The sequence below is a fragment of the Oryza sativa genome, chromosome 4 (genome assembly GCF_034140825.1).
Source record: "Oryza sativa Japonica Group chromosome 4, ASM3414082v1".
NCBI lineage: Eukaryota > Viridiplantae > Streptophyta > Magnoliopsida > Poales > Poaceae > Oryza > Oryza sativa.
In genome coordinates this window covers 28224416-28246814 of record NC_089038.1, presented here as the reverse complement: position 1 = coordinate 28246814, position 22399 = coordinate 28224416, and the positions used below count along the sequence as shown (strand labels likewise).

The 22399-nt window shown below is 44.7% G+C and overlaps 6 protein-coding genes across 8 annotated transcripts; 3 read left to right on the top strand and 3 right to left on the bottom strand.

Annotated features, from left to right (window-relative positions):
- Nucleotides 1–797: 797 nt before the first annotated feature.
- On the bottom strand, nt 798–1586 carry LOC4336614 (14 kDa proline-rich protein DC2.15). Its single transcript, XM_015779071.2, has one exon. It carries the CDS (start codon nt 1468–1470, stop codon nt 1078–1080), a length of 393 nt encoding a protein of 130 aa, XP_015634557.1. The 5' UTR covers nt 1471–1586; the 3' UTR covers nt 798–1077.
- Nucleotides 1587–4358: 2772 nt separating this feature from the next.
- On the top strand, nt 4359–5308 carry LOC112938686 (uncharacterized). Its single transcript, XM_026024770.2, has one exon. It carries the CDS (start codon nt 4457–4459, stop codon nt 5126–5128), a length of 672 nt encoding a protein of 223 aa, XP_025880555.1. The 5' UTR covers nt 4359–4456; the 3' UTR covers nt 5129–5308.
- A 506-nt stretch (nt 5309–5814) lies between these two features.
- On the bottom strand, nt 5815–8999 carry LOC4336613 (vesicle-associated protein 1-3). The gene is made up of 8 exons (XM_015779120.3): nt 8695–8999; nt 8517–8587; nt 8322–8403; nt 8083–8198; nt 7818–7994; nt 7698–7745; nt 7030–7107; nt 5815–6169 (listed from the first exon to the last, which is right to left on the bottom strand). The coding sequence occupies exons 1-8, from the start codon at nt 8741–8743 to the stop codon at nt 6056–6058; spliced, it is 735 nt and encodes a 244-aa protein (XP_015634606.1). The 5' UTR covers nt 8744–8999; the 3' UTR covers nt 5815–6055.
- A 1556-nt stretch (nt 9000–10555) lies between these two features.
- Nucleotides 10556–11360, bottom strand: LOC107280654 (ubiquinol oxidase 1c, mitochondrial-like). The gene is made up of 3 exons (XM_015779397.1): nt 11251–11360; nt 10707–11109; nt 10556–10615 (listed from the first exon to the last, which is right to left on the bottom strand). The coding sequence occupies exons 1-3, from the start codon at nt 11358–11360 to the stop codon at nt 10556–10558; spliced, it is 573 nt and encodes a 190-aa protein (XP_015634883.1).
- Nucleotides 11361–11864: 504 nt separating this feature from the next.
- Nucleotides 11865–15656, top strand: LOC107276255 (probable trehalose-phosphate phosphatase 5). Of its 3 annotated transcripts, none has more exons than XM_015779035.3 (12): nt 11865–11914; nt 13034–13123; nt 13254–13612; nt 13691–13831; nt 13926–13997; nt 14105–14203; nt 14345–14401; nt 14494–14595; nt 14722–14799; nt 14889–15029; nt 15132–15224; nt 15328–15656. In XM_015779035.3, exons 3-12 carry the CDS (start codon nt 13343–13345, stop codon nt 15385–15387), a joined length of 1113 nt encoding a protein of 370 aa, XP_015634521.1. In that variant the 5' UTR covers nt 11865–11914; nt 13034–13123; nt 13254–13342; the 3' UTR covers nt 15388–15656. The 3 variants fall into 3 exon arrangements, with proteins under 3 accessions (XP_015634521.1, XP_015634522.1, XP_015634520.1); XM_015779036.3 differs by having other exon boundaries at nt 13251–13612; XM_015779034.3 differs by having other exon boundaries at nt 13203–13612.
- Nucleotides 15657–16523: 867 nt separating this feature from the next.
- Nucleotides 16524–21491, top strand: LOC4336612 (putative glucuronosyltransferase PGSIP8). The gene is made up of 5 exons (XM_015781222.3): nt 16524–17083; nt 18773–19028; nt 19705–19906; nt 19981–20128; nt 20588–21491. Exons 1-5 carry the CDS (start codon nt 16803–16805, stop codon nt 21123–21125), a joined length of 1425 nt encoding a protein of 474 aa, XP_015636708.2. The 5' UTR covers nt 16524–16802; the 3' UTR covers nt 21126–21491.
- The last annotated feature ends 908 nt before the right edge of the window (nt 21492–22399 follow it).

The following is a 22399-nucleotide window of genomic DNA, read 5'->3' as shown; positions in this document are numbered from 1 at the left end:
GTTGAAAATCATATAGATTAGAAAGACCTGCTAGAGAGCTTTTCTCTAATGGCTCGTATTTATCATTCGTTATTTATGATGCTCATGATTTGTGATGGTTCTTATAGACTCTAGAGATCAAAGCTCATCTTTAACGACTACCCATATATTGGTTCATAACTATGGCCCACCATAAAGGGTCCTATACCTCTTATGGGTCATTCTCCACAGGTATATTTCAAACATACTACTTTTTAGCCATTAGAAATGAGTTCATCTCAATGTTTTGTGTTGGGCCGTTACGGCACCTTTTTTTTAAAAAAAAATAGTGTTTTGCATGAGTTTCTGACCCCTTTTGAGCTTACCCACCATATGCTTACAACCTTCTTACCCACCCTAAGCGGTTTGGTAAACCCAGGGTGGCATTCGTTCACATCACCCATTCCACGTTGGACATATGCCATAATCCCAAGCGGTGTCACCAAGCCAATAGATGACAGCGGGCATTTATTGCGCACCAGACACAATAGGTTGACAAGGAGTAAAAATTCACAATTTAGTCAATCTTTCAAAACAATTTAACCGTCAATATTATATTAGAATAAGTTTTAAAAATCTAACATCTTTATGATATTATGATAGTACTAGTATTTTTCAAGGAAAATTTATCTATATATACCATTTATTTGATTTTAAAGTAAGTATTCGAGAAAGTACTATCGATGGTCAAAAGTTCACAAATTTTGATAACTTTTGTCTTAAACGTCTAAGTACGACGAAAACAGCTAGTAACTCTTTTTGCGGACAGACATTGGGCATTCCAAACAAAGTGTGAAATTTATTTTATTCATAATGCAAAAGAAATAATCAACAGATCATACAAGGACCCACACATGAAACGAATAAAAACACGGAAAATCGAGTAGCTCCATGGTACGTGTGCATGCTTAATTTGCAGGTGCACGCATGCATATTTGTCGATCGATCCATGCATGCGCGCAAATGTTGCAAGCTAAGCTAGCACGTAGTAGCAATCAAACAGTCCAGATAAAATAGCCAGCGGAACAAATGCGCAGTAGCGCCGCCGCCTATCGATGCTTAGCATTTGAAGCCGGTGGGCACGCGCTTGCCGCAGTAGTTGAGGATGAGGCTGAGGTCGACGGGGAGGTTGAGGTTGATGCCGAGGATGTTGCCTCTGATGGCCGTGCAGAGGCATACCGCCGCCTCGAGGTCGACGAGCCCCTCCAGCAGCGGGCAGCACGGCTCCGCCGGCGGCACGCCCACCTTGGCCTTGATGAGGCCCAGCACGTTGGCGCACACGCCCAGCTTCAGCGCGTCGCGTGGGCACTTACCGAACGCCGCCGGCGTCGGGGTGGGCGTCGATGGGGTCGACGGCGTCGGCGTCGGGCAGCGGCCGCCGCAGGCGCTGGCCAACGAGAACACCACCAGGTTGACGGCGAGGAACAGCGCGATCGAGGCCTTGCCTGCCATTGCTGCCGCTGGATCACGCGCACTAAGCTGACGAGCGATTAGCTCTCTGGAGTTTCAGGAGCTCCTGATTACTAGCTCGATTGCTGTGTGGTTGTGATGGTTTGATGGCATTTGTGGCTTGAGTATTTATAGGAGAAATTTTGGTGCAATGCTGGATGATTAGTGGGTGCAGCTGTGAGCTTGCATGTGAGGATGATTTGCTGGTTGATCTGGATTGGCCTGAATATATTTTGGTAGAACATTATAGTGACCCAGATGCTGCATTTGAGGAACATGCTGACGTTTGTTTCTGTTCGGTGATTGATGATAGTTTAGCACACAATCTTGGCGTATGGCATGGCTGCACTGTACCTCGTAACATGCACCAATGGCGAAAAACCGAATTAATTAGGAATGTTTTTTGGCGTGATCGGTTGATAGATCACGGAAGGGACGTCGACATGTACTGGAATCAAAGCAGGAGGAATCATATCATGCTAACTTGCTTGAGCTTTCCAGACAACCACCACTCCAGCCCATATTTCGGTTTTTTCGGAAAATGCTAGGGCAGGCGCCCGATCCGGCGGGAAAAAAAATCGGACGCCCTCTCCCCCACGCGCGCCTCTCCGCGAAAAAAAGGCGCCCTCCTCCACGCGCGTCTCCGCCTGCCTCCCACACGTCCCCACCACTCAATGCCCTCCGTTGCAACAAATCTCCCACATATTACGGAAACTCTCTGTTAAGAGAATACGTTTCATTTTTTTTCTCAACTAGTGTACTTATAATGGTTAATTATGTATGGATGAAATGTGAAATGTTGCAGTGAATTGAAATATTCTTTTGCAACAAATTACCCACATATTATGGAAACGCTTTATTTAGAGAATCCGTTTCAATTTTTGTTCCACCAACAATGTTTCAGTAAGTGTACTCATAATGTTTCACTATGTATAGATCAAATGTTGCAGTGAATTAAAACATTATTTCGCTATTTGCTGAAATATTATTTTTATATAAGGTGAAACAACGCCTGATTTTTTAAAAAACCGTTTTCATACGTTGTAGCAAAATGTTTTATGAGGTGATTTTGTTGTGTTTCAGCTTTTTAAACGATTGAAACATTTTCGATCTATTTAGTGAAACAATTCCGATCTACTTGGTGGAACAACGTGCAACATTTAAAAATAATTCAATAATAAGCTAAATATTTTTTCATCGGATTATATCCATGTGTGGTCTTGTTTTTTTTTAAAAAAAATCGAGCACCCGATCCGTAGGTGCGTCGATTGTTTTCTAAAGTAAATTTCGATGGTACTAATAGTCATGAATGGATTTTAAACTGTTGAGGAAATATTCCCTCGTTGTTTGCAAATCATCCAAATAATTATGAAAGAAAATGGCAAGATATGTTAATATGTGATATATCACTCTGAAACATGTTGGTTAAAATTCAATTCCTATAAGTTAAAAAAAATCAAGTTCGATTTATATAAGTTAAAGAAGGAGTTAAAATTTGGTTTCTATATAAGTTAAAGATAAAGAAGACAGTCGTTGCTCGTTAGCTTGGTGTAAGAGCATCTCCAACAACATCTCTATCTTCCTCTCCAAGTTAAAAATTGACATTTTTGGACAAAAACACACTCCAACAGACTCTCTATCTCCCTCTCCAAGCCATCCGGCTGGCCAAACCACTCCTCCCGCTGGCCAACTTTGGCCAGCCAAAATTGACTTGCCAATCATGGGCCCCACGCCTTTTCCCCTCTCCCTCTCCCCTCCCATATTCTCTCTCCACGCCCTCACCCTCCTCCCAGATTGCTCGCGCCGGCGCCGCCCCTCTGTCGTCGTTGCCCCTTGTTCGCGGCGCCGTCGACCGCTGCCGTCCGCTCGCATCCTTCGCCCGTGCTCGCCGCTGCCACTCGCTCGCATCCTCAGCCATGGCTGACTGGTGCAGCGAGCAGAGCGGAGGAGGTAGTGCAACGGTGAGGGAGGGAGGGTGCGGCGGCGAGGGAGTAGCAAGGGAAGGAGGGGAGGCTCAACGGTGGAGGGCTGTCGAGGAAGACGAGGCTGGCCGCGCTCCTGTCGTCCTCTGCTGCCCGTGTTGCTCCCGCCGTCGCAGCCTCCATCCTCGCGCCACACTCTCGTCGTCCTCCACCGCCCGCACCGCTCCCGTCGGCGCCGCCTTCATCCCCGCACCGCTCGAGTCGTCCTCCGCCGCCGCGCCGTTCCCGCCGGTGCCGCCTCTATTCTCCCCACGCCACACTGCAGAGAAGAGAGGAGAGGAATAGGAGAGAAGTGGGTGAAGAAAAAGGGGAGAGAAGTGGAGGAAGAAGGGTTATTTGAGGCTGACATACGGGTCCCACCGTCATAGATTCATAATGGAGAGTATGGATGGAGAGTCTGTTGGAGCAACTAACTAGTCTGACTAGCTAAGTCAGATAGAGAGTTGGCTATATAGGTGTTTGGAGAGTCTGATTTAGAGAGGCTGTTGGAGATGCTCTTACTGGTAAACGAAACATGGAATATTTCAGCCCAGATAGGCCCCAACTTCTCTCAACCGCTATCATGGGTCACAGATTTCAGCCCTGATAGCCCCCAACTTCTCTCAGCCCAGATACGCGGAGTTGCCCATGAAACTGTGAGGCCTGAACGTTTATAAGCTTTGGCCCATTGTAAACACTATTCACATTGGATCTTGATGATTTCTTGAGGTTAGTTAGGCCTCATTGAGAATTGCAGTGGCTCCTCCCACCACTGAGAAACGAGCACAGCCTCATCTCACGCGGCACGATGCATTCCATCAAATCAAATCCAATGCACAGCCGCTTTGCGGTTACCGAAGCGCCCGTTTCGGCGAAGAGTCGCACAGCACAACTCCTCTTCAAAGCCCATCACTCACACGCGACGCGGCCGCTCAAACAAAAGCAAAAACCGCCCACTACTTTGCTCGATCGATCGAGAGGAGGATCGCGCAGACGTAGTTCGTGCGCCACCGATCGACGACGCGAGCATGGACGTGGACATGGAGAGGCCGCCGGCGGCGACGGCGCAGGGCGTGCGGCCCAACCCCGTCGTGGAGAGGAAGCTCGGAGAGCTGGACGCCTGCCTCGCCGACGCGATGTCCTCCCGCCCGCGGCGGAGCGACGTCGACGGCAGCCTCTTCGCGGAGATTCAGGCCAAGACCGACTTCCTAAAGACGCTTATCGCCGCGGAGGGGGAGTGCCACGGCGGCGCGCTGCCGGAGCACCTGGAGGAGGCCAAGGCGCGCTTCGCCGTCCTCAAGGGCGCGTTCGACAAGTGGGCGCGGCGCGACGACGCGGCGGCGCCAGCGGAGGAGGAGCAGCCCGACGGGGCGGCCGGCTCGGGGTCCGAGTGCTCGTGCACCGAGTCATGCTTCGGGGTCGAGGTCACCGGCTGCCTGGAGGCGACGTCCGACGTCGAGCGCGAGGCCGTGGAAATGGCGACGCTCGGCGCCACGTTCAACGCCGAGCGCAGGGCCGGACACAAGCCGTCGCCGTCGCCGGCGGCTGCGACAAGGAACGCTGCTCGGCGGCGCGGATGGAGGCGGAGCGCTGCTTGCTGCGGTGCAGCCGGCGCCGTGGCGGTGCTCGCGCTCGCCATCGGGGTGGCGATTGAGTTTGCGTCGGTGGCTCGCCAAAACGTTTACGTTGTTCCGACCTGACAGATTTGTTTCCCTTGCAATTTCGCTGTTTTTTTCGTTGTGGCCTCCTACAGTATTTAGCAACATGTAGAGTAGCTAAATTTCGCTCTTCCTGTTTCTTGTGTGGTATCCGACTACTCATAAACATGTAGTAGTTTACTGTAAGAAGTAAATCAAGGAGATATTGGTATTTTATAGTCTGCATACATTCTAAACTCTCTTAAATGTGTATGAAAAAATTTGAAAAAAAATCAACATGTGAGATAAAATTTAACAAGATAAATTAATATGTGATAGATCAATCCACAAACATACAAGATAAAATTTAACTTCTACATGTTACAATAAAAAATTAACTGTGAATGTACATTAACTAGTTGTAGTTTAATTTGTTTTATTTTGTAACTTGCGTATTAGTGGAGTCATATATTACATGTTAACAAATCTTCTGATTTTTTTTTCATTTTTATCATAACTATCTGAGTCATGCAAACAACAAGAATGTTCTCTCCGAGACTTTAAAATCCCTTATTTGTTTCTGCATATAAGAGATTATAATCCTGCATAAAACTTGTCTTAAATAGGTTAGTGGGGTTGCTTGGCCAAAGCTATGACGACTTGACGAGTCCTTGTCCATGGCAATCATCTGTGTCTGTTCATTTTGTCATCTAGGCTCATCTCTTCACTTCTTGAGTCAATAGAGGAAGTAGTAAAACTTTGTTTTCTCTATCTATCACGGCATTACAGATCACAAGTACTTCAATTATGCTATACAATTTACATGAATAAAATGCAAATAGCTCGTCTTCTATCTGAAAATGTACAACCTATTGAATATTTTCTATGCGTACACTACTACTCTATTGCCTGTGACAGTATTATAGATAGCGGAGATGGTGCGTTAGCTTGGTGGAAATAAACAGAGATCCTTTTTGCGTAAACATATGACTAAACCTTGATCTGCTTCATGAAGTGCCCAATGCAGACAGATGACATGAAAACTAGCAGCACAAACATTGCTGAGAAGCCCTGTTGAGATGATCTTGCTGCCCTAAGTAGTTCCTGAAGCAATATTAAATTTAAATGTTCAGACGTTTGACAAAAAAATACAACTAATACTTGTCTAAGCAGTCGTTTTAAAAAAAGTGTGTTGCAGTTGTGATAATCAGGTGTTAGAATTTACAAGTTGTACACTGAGGTTGTTCATCAATATTGAGGGCATAATAACTCATAATTAGCAAAAGCCTGTAACTGAAATTGTAGTTCTGGTAACATTTAACTCGAGAGATAGAAAATGCCAAGCCAATTTCAGTCATGTTTCTTAAAGAATTTATTCTGTCCTTATATACCTACCACTACCGGTGCATCATTATTTCAGATGAGAAGATACAAACAGGAATAGCATTATTCCTACTCCAGTTTGTCGACTACTGTAGCTCAGTAACGCAAATGTTCCCTTCATGGAAACTAAAGGACTAGGGCTCATTAAAAGATCACCTATCTATCACCAAACGCCAATGCATCCCATATCCTCATTGATTAACCAATGCTGCTATTCAACAGTTTCCTGGAGTCAAAAGCTCCTTTGTACATATTTATCCAATAAAGATATCCAGATTCGGTGGTTTTATGTCACTCAAAAATAATTCGCTTTGTACCAAACTACCAATAGATTTGATTGAGTACGTGTCATTTTTGCAGAGTTCAATCCAGCTTTTTAGTGCAAACATATTCAGTTTAACAATATTGTTGCCTCAGGCATAATCAGGGTGAAAAAGTTAAGTATTATCACTATTTCCTTCAAGATATAAACATTGTTTCAAGAAAACGATTTAGAAGCAGGTACTGCAGTAGAATCCAACGCTGAAATGGCAGGCTATTCAAAGAGCGTAACATACAGGAAAAAGGTACTGAAATCTTACCATCTGTTGCTGAAGCTTCTGATTTTCTTCTACTGGATATTCTCTCTCTGCAACCAGCATTGATTCTACAGAGACACCCTGAACAGCCACACGCAAATGCAATATGAGCAAGGCAGAGCAAACTGATAGATTAAAGCGTCAGTTTACTGCAAAAAAATTCTGAGTATAACCCGCTAAATAGTATTGTCTCAACCAACCAAACAAGACAATACACTGAATTATAACATACAGGTTCTTTGTTTTAGGTATCATACTGCTGTACTGACAATGGCATGGTACCAAACAAGGTCACTTATCTACCCAGACAAAACAAACTGAAGAAAGAAGTTGACTACTAAACTTTTGATAATGACATCAAGAGTCTCATTCTGCAGGAGAAGCATCACAAGGTTGTTAGGTAAAACACGTTAGAGATAACTTTGACATGAAAATTTTTAGTATTACATTAGCTAACATGTGATTGTGATGAACCTGAAATTTTTGTTTTCTTTTAAAATCGGACATCGGCTCGTGTGCAATGTGCATTTTTACTATAGAAAAAGCATCAGAGTACACTCAATATTTTTTAAAAAATGTAAAACCCGGATGCCATTATGACAATGCAACCAACAAGACTATGCATCACTCATCTTAGTGACTAAAAAAACTTTAACCGAGCAAATGGTTACCTCAGCAGATGAAACTTTGTCTGCTGACCTATCGGTGAGTGTGGATACCTGAGAAGGAAACATGTATGATATTGTTTTCTCTGTAGCACCGAATAAACATCAATGCATGATATTACTTACAGTTACAGCATCAAACACTGATGTCATTTTCACTCCATGGCTCATGACCTCTGACTGAGGGGATGCATCCTCTTCCTCTTCCTCTTCCTCCTCAGGCACTGGAGAGGGAGGATTAGCAGCAACATACACCACCCGCAGCTTGAACTCCTCGATCACCCTGCCTGGCGCTTTAGTAAACTAGAAACCACAACACCATCAGCTCTAAATTTTGGTAAGCCCCGGCTAGAGATATCAGATATCCATGAAGATTGCTACAAGAACTTACCAATTCAGGGACAAAGTCTCTCATGGTCGCCCCATATCCAACCGCCACGCTCTGCACGAGGAACTTGTCCTTGCAGTGGTAATCGGATAGCATTTCAACGGGAGCCTGCATTGTAACTACACCGATTTCACAATTTCAGTAACGACATGAACACAACAGACCGATCGGCAAGTCGAGCAAATTAACTAATTAAGCACTGTAATAGTGTAATCATGTAGAGCAAATCAAGCAAACCTCACCTGTGATATCGCACGAGCTCCGGGGCGGCAGTATACCGCAGGCGTGCCGCACAGAGTACTTCCTTGGGTTCGTCGTTTTCACCTACGGATTGTCAGTTTTGCAGAACGAAAATCCGTCACCCTTTCCTCCAAACGCATCACATGCTCACAGCAGCATCAGCTCAGAGCGAGAAGAAGAACAGAGTATTCATTCACCTTGAACGCCACGTACTGGTTGGTCTTGTTCGTCAGCTGCATGCAGCAAGACCTCTTCCTCTTGTACTCATCTTATCAAACCACCGCATAAACAAGAAATCAAGAAGAAAATCAGTCAAGAAAAGCTTGAAGCCAACGCTGCGAACAATCAAGAGTTTGGTTCTTGGAAAGCACTTACAGGGGATCTTGAGCTCGGAAGGGTGCACACGAAGCAGCGTATTACTCATGGCTCCGATCGGACAGAGCGAGAGCGAGAAAGGAGGAGCAGCAACAGCGGAAAAGATTCGGCCTTTTGCTCCCTTTCCCGTTCCAAAGAACCTGTGTGACCTGGACGTCGCGGCGCGGGAAGTGGCTAAGCGGTTGCTGCCTCTTGAAGTAAAGTATACGGGCAAAATGGCGATGGTATGATGAGCGGATGGTGATCTGGAATTCTGGATTCCGTGGAGCAGCTCGGGGATCGGAGGAATAGGATATTGGCCTGAACTTTATGGTGGGATCGTTGCGGCAAATATCATATTTAAGGGATAGGATTAGAATGCTCGTCATGGTAATTGCAAAAACCTCCAATCCAATCGCATTCGTTGGATGCGACATCAACGTTGCCGATGTGAGTCCTCTGGATTTTCTTTTTGGTGTCAGCTTTGGGTATGCCCTTTTTTATATACTAGTATATTACTACTACTACTAATCTAGGATTTTTTTCCCCCTGGAATGTGTAGCCTATTTCAGTTAACTAACTGCCTAATGCAGAAATTTATAGAACTCATAATGGGCACACTAGTTTGTTGCAAAATTGGCTAAAATTTCCATCTGCAAAGTGCATTTGCAGTTCTCTACTCTGAATCAACATCACCTGTCAAACAACCTCCACAAAGGATAATGTATCATGTAGCTAGAACTGGGTAATCCAAGATTTGGTAGAGTGTGGTAGGGTAAGCCTAACTAAAGGCCTCCTCAACTGCCTGCCTCTGCAGCTGAAACCTGAAACATTCAGCTAATTGATATTCCTGAGTTTTGTTTCCTTCTTATCTTAAAAGTGCACATTCGGTAGTGGTTGGGCAATCAATTATTGTTGAGATATCAGCTTCCAAGACTATACGAGTGCGAAATTGTTTGGGCTTGTTTAGATATCGACTGGATTTACCATAAATTGCAGAAGCACAACGTTCAAATGCCCCATGTATAATTCAGTTGTTCTTTCTCTAATTCAGTTTATCCATCATAATTCACGGCCGGCTTGACAGGCCAACACCACGTTGAGGCCCATTAGTTGTCAGCCCAATGCTCACGTGGACTCAAAAGGCCCAAATAGCCTATTGGAAAAAGTCCACTTTGACTCCCTTAATTGTTCACCGAATCTAATTCGTGACCCTTAACTACAAAACCGGGCAGGATGACTCTCCCAATTACTAAAACCAATACAAATTGAATCCCTCAACGGTTTTGGAGGGTGGTTTTGCTGACGTGGCACTTGGCCCATTATGCTCGCTGTCAGCCTAGTCATGAGGCCCACATGCAATTGATTAGGGAAAAATATAAAAAACGTAGGGCCAGCTTGTCAGGGCACTCTTCTCCCTCTATCTTTTAAATAAAAACAGCAGAGCAACCGCCGCCGGCAGCGATGGCGATGGCGGTGGTGCGGGCGGCAGCGGTGGATGGCAATGGCGATGGCTATTTGTGGCGCCGCTTCGGCTCGTCGCCCTCCTTCTCCTCCTTTGTGGCCGACTGCTGCGTCGCGCACGCCACCCTTGTGGAGCGCGGCGCCGCTCTCGCCGACCGCCTGGAGGTGGCGCGCTCGCTCCTCGGCGAGAACGGCTACACCATCACGCGCTGCAGATGTGGGCCCGTGTGGCAAATCCTCCGGCGCAACCTTGTCGCCGAGACGCTGCACCTATCGCGCGTCCGCCTGGCGGGGAGGTCGAGGGAGGATACAACAGATCAACAGCAACTCGTGTTTTCTAGTAACAACTACAGAGCTGAGCAGGACACAAGCCGCCGCAAGATTTCATCAGTGATATTCTTCTTTTGAAAATTAATCATCAGTGATAATCGAGCGGGGCAGGCGTATCCTTGAGATCCATCCGCTGGAAATGGACATCCTGCATGCACATCACAAGCAAAAATAATTCAGTCATCACAAACCTACACAAAGCACACATCAAGATTGGGAATTCACACGCACGAACGTACCGATGCGAAATGGTTGACGTCGCGGTGGTGCGCCTCGTCGGCACGAACAACAACGACGACGTCCTTGAGCGTGGCGCCGGCGGGGAGCCGCCAGTAGTCGATGGCGATCGGCGGCGCGGGGACGTTCTCGATCTTGCCGGCCTCGATGTCCTTGAGGTACTCGGTGTAGGAGTGGATGGCCTCCTCCTCGAGGTAGCCGACGACGCGGTGCGCGAGCTTGGGGGAGAGGAGGTAGCCGAGGAAGTAGGCGTTGAAGAAGACGCGCTGGACGGCGAGCACAAGCGTGCGCTCGTACCACCTCGGCTTGGCCACCTCCATGAAGGTCATGAGGTGCATCCGCTCGTTCTCGGCCTCCTCCAGCAGCGCGCGTATCCAGTCGCCGCTGTGCTCGAAGCTAGTGGCGCTGGCTCAGTCCCGGGCCTTCCTCTCCGACTGCCTCATCAACGCCACCACCGGTCACCCCTTTATCTTCGAGGGCGCCTTCTTCCTCTCCCTCGCCACCCGCATCAACTTCGGCACCCCCACCACCGACCCCGTCCGCTACCCCGACGACTGCGTCTGGGAGTCCGACATGGCGCGCAGCCCAACTTCCTCGTTGAGGTCGCGCCCGCTACCGCTCAGACCTGACCGAGGCTCGAGAGCGAAGCTCGGCATCGCCCAGATGCGGAGCTCGGCGGCCGTCGCCCCCCGCCTGCCGTCGCCCCCCTGCTGAATTGGGAGGGAGAGAGATAAGGGGGAGATTGGGGAGGATGAGGAAGGGATAGACTGACATGTGGGCCCACAAATTCTTCTTCTATGTGAATGACAAATGGGTCCCACGTGTATGTTGTTAGTTATAATGCCACCTAAGCGTCACATCAACAGCAGACCAAGTCAACATTGCCATGTAGATGCCACGTCAGCGAAACCACTCTTCAAAACCGCCGAGGGATTCAATTTGTTCCGGTTTTAGTAATTGGGGGAGTCATTCTACCCGGTTTTCTAGTTAAGGGTCACGAATTAGATTCGATGAACAATTAAGGGAGTCTAAGTGGACTTTTTCCTTACAACAATATCGATCCCATGGGCCACCGTGGTGCAGGCCTAGTTGAAGGCTGCAAAATCCCCCTTCTACCCCTCCGTTCTCGATATATACGCCGCCGCCTAGATGCCATTCTCCTCTTCTCTCTCCTTCCTGGTGCAACACATCGATCTCAAATTCTTCACAGGTTTCTCTCATTTCCCTTCCCTTTTATTATGAACTTTTCGATCTTTTCTCCCGCGCGCTCTCAATCGGTTCGAGAATGAGAGGATTCGTTGTCGGCTCGCCTTGTGTTTTTGCCCCCCTTATTTTTTTTTTCGTTTCCAATTCCATGATATTTCACATCCGGGGTGCAAGTTTGTAGATTTGAATACTTTTAGGGGAATGCCATATATACTAGATCGGAACTGTTCATGGTGTAGTTACCTTTCTGGCATACTCCGCGACATGGTGTATTCATGCCGCGCACGAATCGCATCGATGTTTTCTGTTTCTGAACTTGATTGTCTAACATGTCGTTATTACTTTAGATCGTATTTATTCCATGATAGACTCAATGCATGTGCTGTCTATTTTGTGATGGATATTCCCCCCCCCCCCCTGAAGAATCACTTCCTTGTAGTTCTCTACCGTCAGATTGAATTTTTACAGAAATTATGCATGATTGGTTTTTAAAATCGAAGTTTACAGCAATGCAAATTGACTTTGGTGCCCTCATGATTCACTTGGCAAAAGAGAAGTTAGGCGTACCTACCATGTCATTAAGGGTTAATGATCGATACTAGTTACTTATTGCTAAATGTTTTCTCGGGTAGCTTATCACTGTGGATGGTTGGCATTGCATTCGTAATAACTGAATCCTTCTGGTAAATGGCATGCCATTTTCAGATTATTTGAAGCAACAACAATTTGATTCTGCAATGTGGGCAGATCGGTGCATATTTGTACTTTGCTCTTTATTTGAAGGGAATGTTTATACTTTGCTCCAAGGCCTTTTCAACCAAAATATTGAGATAAACTTTTCTGCCCACAGGATAAAAATTCAATTTAGAGCGTTGAGATCAAAGTTTTTACTATGCCGACCATTATGTTGTTTTCATTCTTTCCTCAATGACAAGGACGCTGATGTAGCATAATTACTTTCTGCGGGATTAATCTAGGTGCAAAGGGGATTCCTGTTGGATAGATGCCATTATATGAGTTTGCTCATGTACGCATGATGTCATGTAACTCATCTTGTATTTTGAGATTTTTCAAGATAAATGACGCCTCTTGGCTCTTGCATGCACCAATGCTATATGACCAGGTATATGCGTAGGGCGGATTACATGGCCTTTTCTATCTGGCTGTCATTTTTCTGATGCACATACCTTCTTGAACTGGAGAGTACATGAAGGTAAATCACATTTTTGTGATTGTAAAGTATATGTGCGTTTAGTTGCGTCATATTATTATCTTGTGTTTTTTTTTTCCAGATCTCTGCTAACTTTCTGTTGAACAACTGTGCACGCACCTACACCAAGAAGAAAACACTCAAGAAGTGGTTTTTCATTGACAAGACCCTGGGTTAAATCTAGTTGAAGAAGGCCTATTCCACCTCATTTTGGTAGTGGATATGAGCAACGGTTTGCCACTCATGACCAATCCCATGATCAAAAGCCAGCCAGTGTTGGCACTGCCTTCAAATCTAATGCCATGTTTGGTTACATCCAAGAAGCATCCATGTTCTTCATTGTGTGTGACATACATCAGTAAGCGTGAACTTGTTGAAGTCGTTGATGGACTTGTCGGGGTAATGATGACATCATCGAACCGTGAAAAGCCAGACATTGAATCTGGTTACGACGGTTCGTCTGATGAAGATTCCACTGAGAATTCTCGTGCAGTAAGTTGCTTCTTTCGGTTTTCTGTTATTCTCTTTGTTTTCTACAAAGGATTTTAATATGTTTATCTTTTATATCAGGAAATTTGTCCTTCTGCCTTATGTTTCTTCGACCAAATCGTAGCTAGTGCGCAAGACAAGAAGGTTGTGTTGTTTCTAGACTATGATGGCACACTTTCTCCTATTGTGAATGATCCAGAGAAAGCATTCATGTCCTCTGAGGTAAGCCAGCTGGTGTAAGATAAAATATGTATTGAAACATTGCTTTATGTATGTGCCACTTACTAATATTCTCAATCTGAATACCTTCCTTCAGATGCGTGCTACTGTGAAAAGTGTTGCAAAGCACTTCCCTACAGCAATAGTTAGTGGGAGATCCCGCGACAAGGTCTGAATATATTTTTTACATGTATTGGTCTTCACGTTTTAGTGTGACAATTATGTCAGTATGAAAATCACATATCTGATGTTTGATGCTGGCCTCTCCATGTCCAGGTGTTTGATTTTGTCAAGCTGACTGAGATATACTATGCAGGGAGTCATGGTATGGACATACTAGCATCTTTTGCAGATTCAGACAGTACCATAGAAAAGGTGAGTAGTTGTAGGATCATTTTAGGTTTCAGGCATGAATACATATATTTGTTGCTCTTACATTTTTAACGATTGAATTCATTACATACACGTCCCTTCATGTTTCATCATTTGAAAATATTGTTGAGCTCTCTATTGCAGACCAAAGAAACCAAGCTTTTTCAACCTGCAAATGAGTTTCTGACTATGATAACTGAGGTACTCTTTGTTTCAGTCATCAGAAAGCAATAGATCTGGATGGATGATATTGAAAATATTACTCTATATGCTAATGTGCCTGTGTACAATAGGTTTCCAAATCCCTGATAGAGGTCACTAAAGCGATTAAGGGTGCAACAGTTGAGAACAACAAGTTTTGCGTATCTGTTCATTATCGTAATGTCGACAAGAAGGTTTAGTTGGAACATTCTTGCCTCCCTTGTGGCCTTGTCGCTTTGCAACAATTGCAAGTTTTCTCCTATAAGTTTTTTTTTTCTCGAATACAGTTTCTCATATAATTTTCACCTGTTTCCCTCCAGAACTGGAAGTTGGTCGCACAGGTTGTCAACAATGTTCTAAAAGATTTTCCTAGTCTTAAAGTATCCACTGGACGGAAGGTAGAAGGATTAAAAAGATAGCAATGTAATATACTGTTCCTAATAGGCGGTTCATCATTTGTATGCTAAACAGGTATGCTATTATGCAGGTTTTAGAGGTTCGTCCAATGATCAACTGGGACAAGGGAAAAGCCGTCGAGTTTTTGCTTCGATCGCTTGAGCTAGATGATTCTGAAACTGTTCTTCCTATCTATATTGGGGATGATAAAACGGATGAAGATGCATTCAAGGTCACCTTTCTTCAGAAATTGCATACCACATTTTAGATCCATCTTACTTCGAGCGTTAGTGAACTCAATTATTATTCCTTTTTTTTTTTATTATACGACCAGGTGCTTCGCGAGCGAAAGAATGGATGTGGGATTCTTGTTTCGCAGGTGCCCAAGAAGTCTGAAGCCTTTTTCATGCTGAGAGGCCCATCAGAAGTAGTGATCCTTCCTGTCATGCTTAACTTTTTTGCTGCCCTTCTGATTATGCCTAGTTAATTCAAAATTGCTTTGGTCATTTCACTTAACAATTGCCATGTAGGTGATGGAATTTCTCAGTTCCTTGGTGAGATGGAAGGAACAATCAACATTTGAAGATTGACAGCTTAGCCAATCAGTTTTAGTTGGGATAGCTAGCTGACGCTAGCGTTTAAGCATTCCCTGGGCGACAATTTTACAGTGCCCGGACGTGGAGCTGGATAGTAGCTAGATAGTTTAGCTCCCATAGTTGCAAAGAACCAGTCGATGCTATTCCGTTTCTTCTAATATTTATCATCAGAGGCAGAGTTCTAGTAGTTTTTTTTTTATGAAGTGAACAATCTTTCAGTTCTACCAGTGAAAATTCACAAGCATTACGGCACTGTGCTAATCCTGATATTTTCTCCATTAGTCTCCATCTTGGTTAGGTACCAGGATTTGCAATAATGTCAACTCGCATCCCCTTTCTCCCCTGAAAATGACAGGGAAAAAAAGAAGTTCACTGGACCCGCCGTAGACGGCGACGTGATTCTCTATATCTCTAAGACTAAATTGTGGGGTAGGATTCCGAAAATTCATGAATTGGTTACACCAGTTTACAACAAAAAACTTCTTGTCTTAGTAATCAATTGAAATTAGTTCGATGGCATCGACCCCATCCGGTCAGCCTCGTGGATGCAGATGATGGTCACCGGGGTGTCCATTTCTTCATGACGTCTTCATCCTATCCATACAAGCTGGCTGGCAGCCCAATGATCGAATGCATGCAATGCATAAGATCTTTTCCTGGCTTTGCTGAAAGCTCACGAAATTAGGCTACAATTCACAATATATCGTTTAAACTAGAAAAAAAAAATGTTCCGCAGGTTTGCTCACCCGGCCCAAAACGAGCCTGACTTTTCTGAAGTTAGTACTACTACCACTACTATTTACGAAAACCAAACGTTAAAGCTGACAGCCGTTGCCCGTTATTACGACTTGTTGGAGTGATATCACTGATATGGCAACAACCCTCAAAACCGAGTCAAGTTCCCGTATAAATATTTCCACCACCTGTACATAATTCGCAAGAATTTTGAGTCAAGCCGTTTAAAAGATCCGGAAGTTTCGTACAGAAACCAAACAAATTTTGTACGAAAACCGCGGCTTTATATTAATTAATAATATAATAATATCATAATCCGAGTCTAAACGAACGGAAAGCGCGGCATCACGTAACAACCCTTTTTCCTTTCACTTCCCTAGTCTCGCGTCTCTTCTACTGCTCTCCCTCCACTTCGACTCCACTCCTCGTCTCCACGGCTGCACCTTTCCCACTCCCGTTGAGGCCGAATTAAAAATACCAAAAGAAAAAGGGAGAAATTCCACCGCCCCCCTCGAGGCCCAGCTCACCGGCGGCCGACGTCTCCGGCCATTCCCGGCGACCCTCCCCGCCCCCCCGCCGGCTCATGCTTCTCGGCTCGGCTCCGGCGACCCCCCGAGCGTAGCCAGATCTGGGCGTAGGTGGTGGGGGAGGAGGAGGACCTTGCTCCGTCGGGGATGGGGCGGGGCTGCGGCCGCTGGTGGTGGGTCGCCGTGGCTTTGGTGGTGGTGGCGGCGGCGGCGGCGGCGGAGGGGGCGCGTGAGGAGGCAGCGGTGGCGGTGGCGGTGGCTCCGCGGCGGCACGCGTACGCGGCGATGATGTACATGGGCACTCCCCGGGATTACGAGTTCTACGTGGCCACGCGCGTCATGATGCGATCCCTCGGGAGGCTCGGGTCGGACGCCGACCGCGTCGTGATCGCCTCCCTCGATGTCCCGCCGCGCTGGGTCCAGGCGCTGTAAGCCCCCCCCCCCCCTCTCTCTCTCTCTCTCTCTCTGAGTCTATGTCGCTCTCGCGCCACTAGCCTCACGGTTGTCTTTTAGCTTGGATCGCTGGGTAATGATCAAAATCTGTCTCCCTCGTAGATGTTCGATTTGTACTTTGGAGTATATTTGAATCGAGGTCTGATTCAGCTCTCTCTCCTCTTTTTTTTTTCACGCGCTGGAGGGTTGACTTCGTGCCTGTTTTGTTGTTTGATGCGAATTTGTGGGTTTCTTAGTGCAAAGCTCTTCCCGTAGCTCAATGCAATTTTTTGGTCACCTTGCCTTTGCTGATTCTTATGAAGTTGTTTGGTTATTTGAGCACCGCGCTTGCCGTTTTATGCCAATTGATGACTATGTGATCGGTGCCACTATAAATGGCTAGAATCTCTTCTTCCCTGTCCGTATCAAATTCTTCGATTGTCGTTTGTTGCCTTCTCTTAAGCTTGTTGTTACTCTCTCTTTTTTTGGCCTTGTTTTGCTGTATTTTTCTCTGAATTTTCTGGCTTGCGGATTGGCAGTGTCCTTGCCATGTCCTGGTTACTATTACTGTTTCTCCCCGTACTATTCGACGAAGATGCTGCTTGTTCGGAATGATATCCTGTAACTGTTACGTACCTTGTTACGGTCATTGAGTTTGCATATGCATTCATGTTGACTTTGTAGCCTAGAGTCATTGAAGTTTGTTGAGAGAGATTGTGCGTCCTGGTTGTGAGATATTCGATAAATTGTGATATTTGTGCTGCTAATTTCGACCTCAAGTTGCTGCGCAAATTGCAGTTAACTGATTAACTCATTGCCTAAGCTTTATTATAGAACAGTTTTTTCTGTTGGACTACTGATTTGGCCTTTGTTACAGATTTGTTCAAAAGTGGTGAGAATTGACCTGTTAATTTCCACTGCCGATTATTCTACATGGAAGTTTGCTGATTGTGACTGCATTGTTCTATTACAATACTCCAGTTGGACTAGCATGTGAACCCCTCATATTGTCCAACTGACCACATGTGGATGTCGACCTGAGTTGATTTTGTCCCTGTTATGGCTTGTTGGCCGTTGCCTAAGAACTTACAGTTTCAGAGAATGCTAGCTTTGTTCTGAAGAATTTGTCAGCTTTCTTTGTATCCTAGTGGTCCATCCTTTCCCCTCTGTTCTGAGAATATCATACCTGTGCTGGCCAGATTGAGCATTTTTAATTGTGGAGTTTAGTAATAGATATTCAATTTAATATGGTATATGATTAGTTGAAGTAGGTAGCCATGTTGGGCCAGGAAGCTTAGCCATTATTGAGTCATGTAACTAGCAAGAGTATATAATATTATGTTATTGGCACTAATGAAGTTACAACTAATCATGGAGGAACAAATATGGACATAACAAAACTAGAGGAACATTAGTGATGTTGTAACTTATAAGTACCATGCAAGAATAACAGTGGCATTATTAGTGGAACCAATGAGGTGATTAATGGGGTAATAATACATGCATCTTTCAGAAAAAAAATGATATTTGAATTCAGTTTGTCATTTGATAACTTAAGTTACTGGTAGAATTGGCATGCAATTATTGTTACTAGATATATTTTCCGTCAGCTGAAATACATGCTCTTTTTGTCTTGTGTGGTCTTGATTCTTCTAGTATTTATGCATCTTCAACTGTTTCTTTAGGAAAGATGATGGTGTGAAGGTGGTCTCTGTGGAGAATTTGAAGAATCCTTATGAAAAACAAGGGAACTTCAACATGCGATTCAAGTTGACTCTTAACAAGCTGTATGCATGGAGCCTAGTTTCCTATGACCGAGTTGTTATGCTAGACTCTGACAACATTTTCCTCCAGAACACTGATGAATTATTTCAGTGTGGCCAGTTCTGTGCTGTCTTCATTAACCCTTGTATCTTCCATACAGGGCTCTTTGTGCTTCAGGTAGGATTACTTGCTATATGGGTTTCTCCTTTCTTCTGCAAAATTTCTTTTAACTTTCTCCATGTAAGGAAAGATATTAGCTCTTAATCTCTTCATTACTAGGAATGACTATGAATCGACCTCCTTTAGTCCATTGCATCTACAAAGGCATTCTGTTTTGTTTAGCACTTCATATTAGGGGTGATCTAACTGCCATTTGATAAGTAATCCTTCATTATTGTTTAATTAAAAGATCTATGCAGTTTTGTTGCCAACTGGTTTACTGCAAATCTTTTACCTGAAATTAATAAGCTTGGTTTTAGAAGCTGCAAGCTTATATTGAATCTGTTTTCTTCCTGGATATTAGTCTTTAGCTTTCTGTTGGCCTTTCTCAAAGCACAGATGTATTTTTCAGGGGCGCGAAACACAGAATCTACAATACTTCTTAAATCTAAACCTATCTAATGCACGGGCCAATTGCTGTTTTTTTTGGCACAATATTCTGCAGTAGGCAAATTCAAAATGGTTATGACAACTCCTACTTTGTGCACTCATTTTTTTTGTCATACTAACCAGTTGTTACTTATTAATCAACCTGATTTTCTCTAGTCCAGAACCATCTAAAGTTCATCAAATGAACCTGAATATTGAAATTTATGTCGTCATGAATTTTTTTTTCTTTCTATTTTGTTTTCAGCCCTCAATGGACGTTTTTAAGAACATGCTACATGAGCTAGCTGTTGGGCGTGATAACCCAGATGGTGCAGATCAGGGCTTCCTTGCTAGCTATTTCCCAGACTTGCTTGACCGACCAATGTTCCATCCACCAGTTAATGGTACCAAACTTGAAGGAACATATCGTCTTCCGTTAGGCTATCAAATGGACGCATCTTACTATTGTGAGTATCAATAGACATATACGAATTCGTATGCTCATGCATTTTCCCCCTAGACTAATGGGATATTTGTTCAGATTTGAAACTCCGCTGGAGCATTCCATGTGGGCCGAACAGCGTGATTACATTTCCTAGCGCTCCATGGTTTAAGCCATGGTATTGGTGGTCTTGGCCAGTTTTACCTCTGGGACTTTCTTGGCATGAACAACGCCGTGAAAACTTGGGGTGAGTAATTTTCTCAGATATTTTGTCTTGCATTTTATTTGCATGATTGAATTCTGATGTTAATAGAATCTTCCACTAATGCATTGCTTCATGTACAAAATTTGTTAGCATGGATCATGGATGGTAATATCATCCATAACAGTGTATCATGTGCACTCGTGTGATTGGTTAAATGCCCTTTGTGAATTGCTTTCTATCTTCTTTAGAATAAAGATGTGTAACAGGTCATTATCGAGCCTTTTACATTTTAGAATAAAGTTGCACAAGGCAAGGAATTATTGTGCTTCTTTTTTTTTGTCAGGATAAAGTTCCATAAAGTAGTGGATTGCAAAGTCTTCAACCTTCTGTCATGTTTTTTAGGATAATGAAGCATATAACAGTATTCATTTTGTTGCATCTTAATTTCTGAAGCACAGAGTGTTGCCTTTCCTGACTATATGTAAACTTGATGCAAAGCAGGTATTCATCGGAGCTACCGGTTGTATTAATCCAGGCCCTATTTTACATTGGAGTCATTGCAGTCACCCGACTTGCGCGGCCTAGTTTGTCAAAGATGTGCTACAACAGAAGAATGGAGAAAAGTACTATAGTTTTGCTCACAACACTCAGAGTAGTGGCAGCATGGTCCATACTTGCAGCTTACACCATACCCTTCTTCCTGATCCCACGGACGGTGCATCCGCTACTAGGTTGGCCACTATATTTGCTTGGTGCTTTCTCCTTTTCTTCAATCGTGATCAATGTATTCCTCCTCCACCCCCTTGCGGTCCTCACAACATGGTTGGGGATCATCGGTGCTCTCTTCGTGATGGCATTCCCATGGTATTTAAACGGTGTTGTAAGGGCCTTGGCAGTGTTCGCCTATGCATTTTGCTGCGCTCCCTTGATCTGGGGATCTTTGGTTAAGACAATGAGCTCCTTGCAGATCCTGATTGAAAGGGATGCATTCAGACTTGGTGAACCTAACCAGACAGCCGAGTTCACGAAGCTTTATTGAGGTGTGTATTGCAGATACATGTCATTGCATTTCATCAGCTAATTCCGATTCGCATTGGCTATTCTGATGGCCAATTCAGTTGTACAAGTAAAACCGCAGATGAAACTACAGTTGCACCTTTAACACCACCTGAAACCTTTGGAGCCCGTGATATTCTTCGTAATTGCGTAGGTGACATACAGGGCAAAGGGAGAGAACATAGTTTGATGTTTGTGTGTGGGGGGTGTTGGTTGTGGAAGTGGAACTGCAGAGGAACATTATAGAGTAATTTTTTTGTTACTTCATTTACTGCTCCTCTAAAAGAGCCAACACATTCTTGGCTTTCTTGTAATTGATATCATCAGTTCCACACGTCCACTATCATGAGATTCAGGTGTTCTTTGCAAAATGCTGATTGGAAAAAGAAAACTATGTACTACCACTGGATATGCATTTGCCTTTCCCTATAGGGGGGTGAGTGGTGACGTTGCAAACACCAAAGTAATAAGCTTTGCAAATATATGGCGGCACAAAATCCAATCGTCCACTTCAGAATGTTGTCTTGTCTCGTCTTGACAACGACGTTGGATACGACAAAGGTGTTTCTCATGGGCACGGCCCAGTGATAGAGGTAACTGAGGTTATAGGTTCAACCCGGAAGAAACCCTCCTCTCAATGTCGATGTTTCAGTGTATTACAAGTGTTTTTAAATCTTTCCCGCTCTCTTCTTTTAAAAAAAAACACGTCACAAACGCAAACGCTCACAACGTTTGTGCACTCATCTCTATAAACGCAAACACGCACGCCCCACTTTTATGAACACCTATGAAAAACTAGGTCGGCATATCTTGCGCGTGCACACTTATCCCTATCAACGTACATACACTATACCCTTATGAGCACCTCCAGAAGATTGGGCCGTATATCTTGCGCGCATAGATTCACCCCTATAAACGCACACAGGTACATCCTACCTCCATAAGCACCTTTGAAAGACTAAGCCGACATATCTTGAGATTAACGAAATCACCACAGATGCCTCGCTGTCAACGGGTACATCGCTTACCATTGAAAGAATAATTAGCCATAAATATGAACATCCGAGTCAGCTTTAAAACTTGAACTTAGGTGGCTGGCTCCACCACAAGGGACTAGGGGTGTCAATTTCTCCATCGGGGCGACCCTAAGGGGCCGGGGGCAAGGTGGAATTCTCACCCGTGGGTAGGGGGCGCAAACAGAGTTCACTCCCTCGCCGTCCGCCGCCTCGTTGTGCCCCCTCGTTGGCCACCTCGTCG

What these genes read in the sequence shown, in the direction of transcription:
- LOC4336614 (XM_015779071.2), bottom strand. Translation starts at nt 1,470, where the DNA reads ATGGCAGGCAAGGCCTCGATCGCGCTGTTCCTCGCCGTCAACCTGGTG.
- LOC112938686 (XM_026024770.2), top strand. Translation starts at nt 4,457, where the DNA reads ATGGACGTGGACATGGAGAGGCCGCCGGCGGCGACGGCGCAGGGCGTG.
- LOC4336613 (XM_015779120.3), bottom strand. Translation starts at nt 8,743, where the DNA reads ATGAGTAATACGCTGCTTCGTGTGCACCCTTCCGAGCTCAAGATCCCC. An exon ending in GAGACTTTGTCCCTGAATTG is followed by an intron (nt 7,995 to 8,082) that starts GTAAGTTCTTGT and finishes TGTGGTTTCTAG; the next exon opens with TTTACTAAAGCGCCAGGCAG. An exon ending in CAGTGTTTGATGCTGTAACT is followed by an intron (nt 7,746 to 7,817) that starts GTAAGTAATATC and finishes TTTCCTTCTCAG; the next exon opens with GTATCCACACTCACCGATAG.
- LOC107280654 (XM_015779397.1), bottom strand. Translation starts at nt 11,360, where the DNA reads ATGCCGAGCTTCGCTCTCGAGCCTCGGTCAGGTCTGAGCGGTAGCGGG. An exon ending in TCCCAGACGCAGTCGTCGGG is followed by an intron (nt 11,110 to 11,250) that starts GTAGCGGACGGG and finishes GGACTGAGCCAG; the next exon opens with CGCCACTAGCTTCGAGCACA. An exon ending in ACGTCAACCATTTCGCATCG is followed by an intron (nt 10,616 to 10,706) that starts GTACGTTCGTGC and finishes ATGTGCATGCAG; the next exon opens with GATGTCCATTTCCAGCGGAT.
- LOC107276255 (XM_015779035.3), top strand. Translation starts at nt 13,343, where the DNA reads ATGAGCAACGGTTTGCCACTCATGACCAATCCCATGATCAAAAGCCAG. An exon ending in CCACTGAGAATTCTCGTGCA is followed by an intron (nt 13,613 to 13,690) that starts GTAAGTTGCTTC and finishes CTTTTATATCAG; the next exon opens with GAAATTTGTCCTTCTGCCTT. An exon ending in CGGATGAAGATGCATTCAAG is followed by an intron (nt 15,030 to 15,131) that starts GTCACCTTTCTT and finishes TTATACGACCAG; the next exon opens with GTGCTTCGCGAGCGAAAGAA.
- LOC4336612 (XM_015781222.3), top strand. Translation starts at nt 16,803, where the DNA reads ATGGGGCGGGGCTGCGGCCGCTGGTGGTGGGTCGCCGTGGCTTTGGTG. An exon ending in CAGGGCTCTTTGTGCTTCAG is followed by an intron (nt 19,029 to 19,704) that starts GTAGGATTACTT and finishes TTTTGTTTTCAG; the next exon opens with CCCTCAATGGACGTTTTTAA. An exon ending in AATGGACGCATCTTACTATT is followed by an intron (nt 19,907 to 19,980) that starts GTGAGTATCAAT and finishes ATATTTGTTCAG; the next exon opens with ATTTGAAACTCCGCTGGAGC.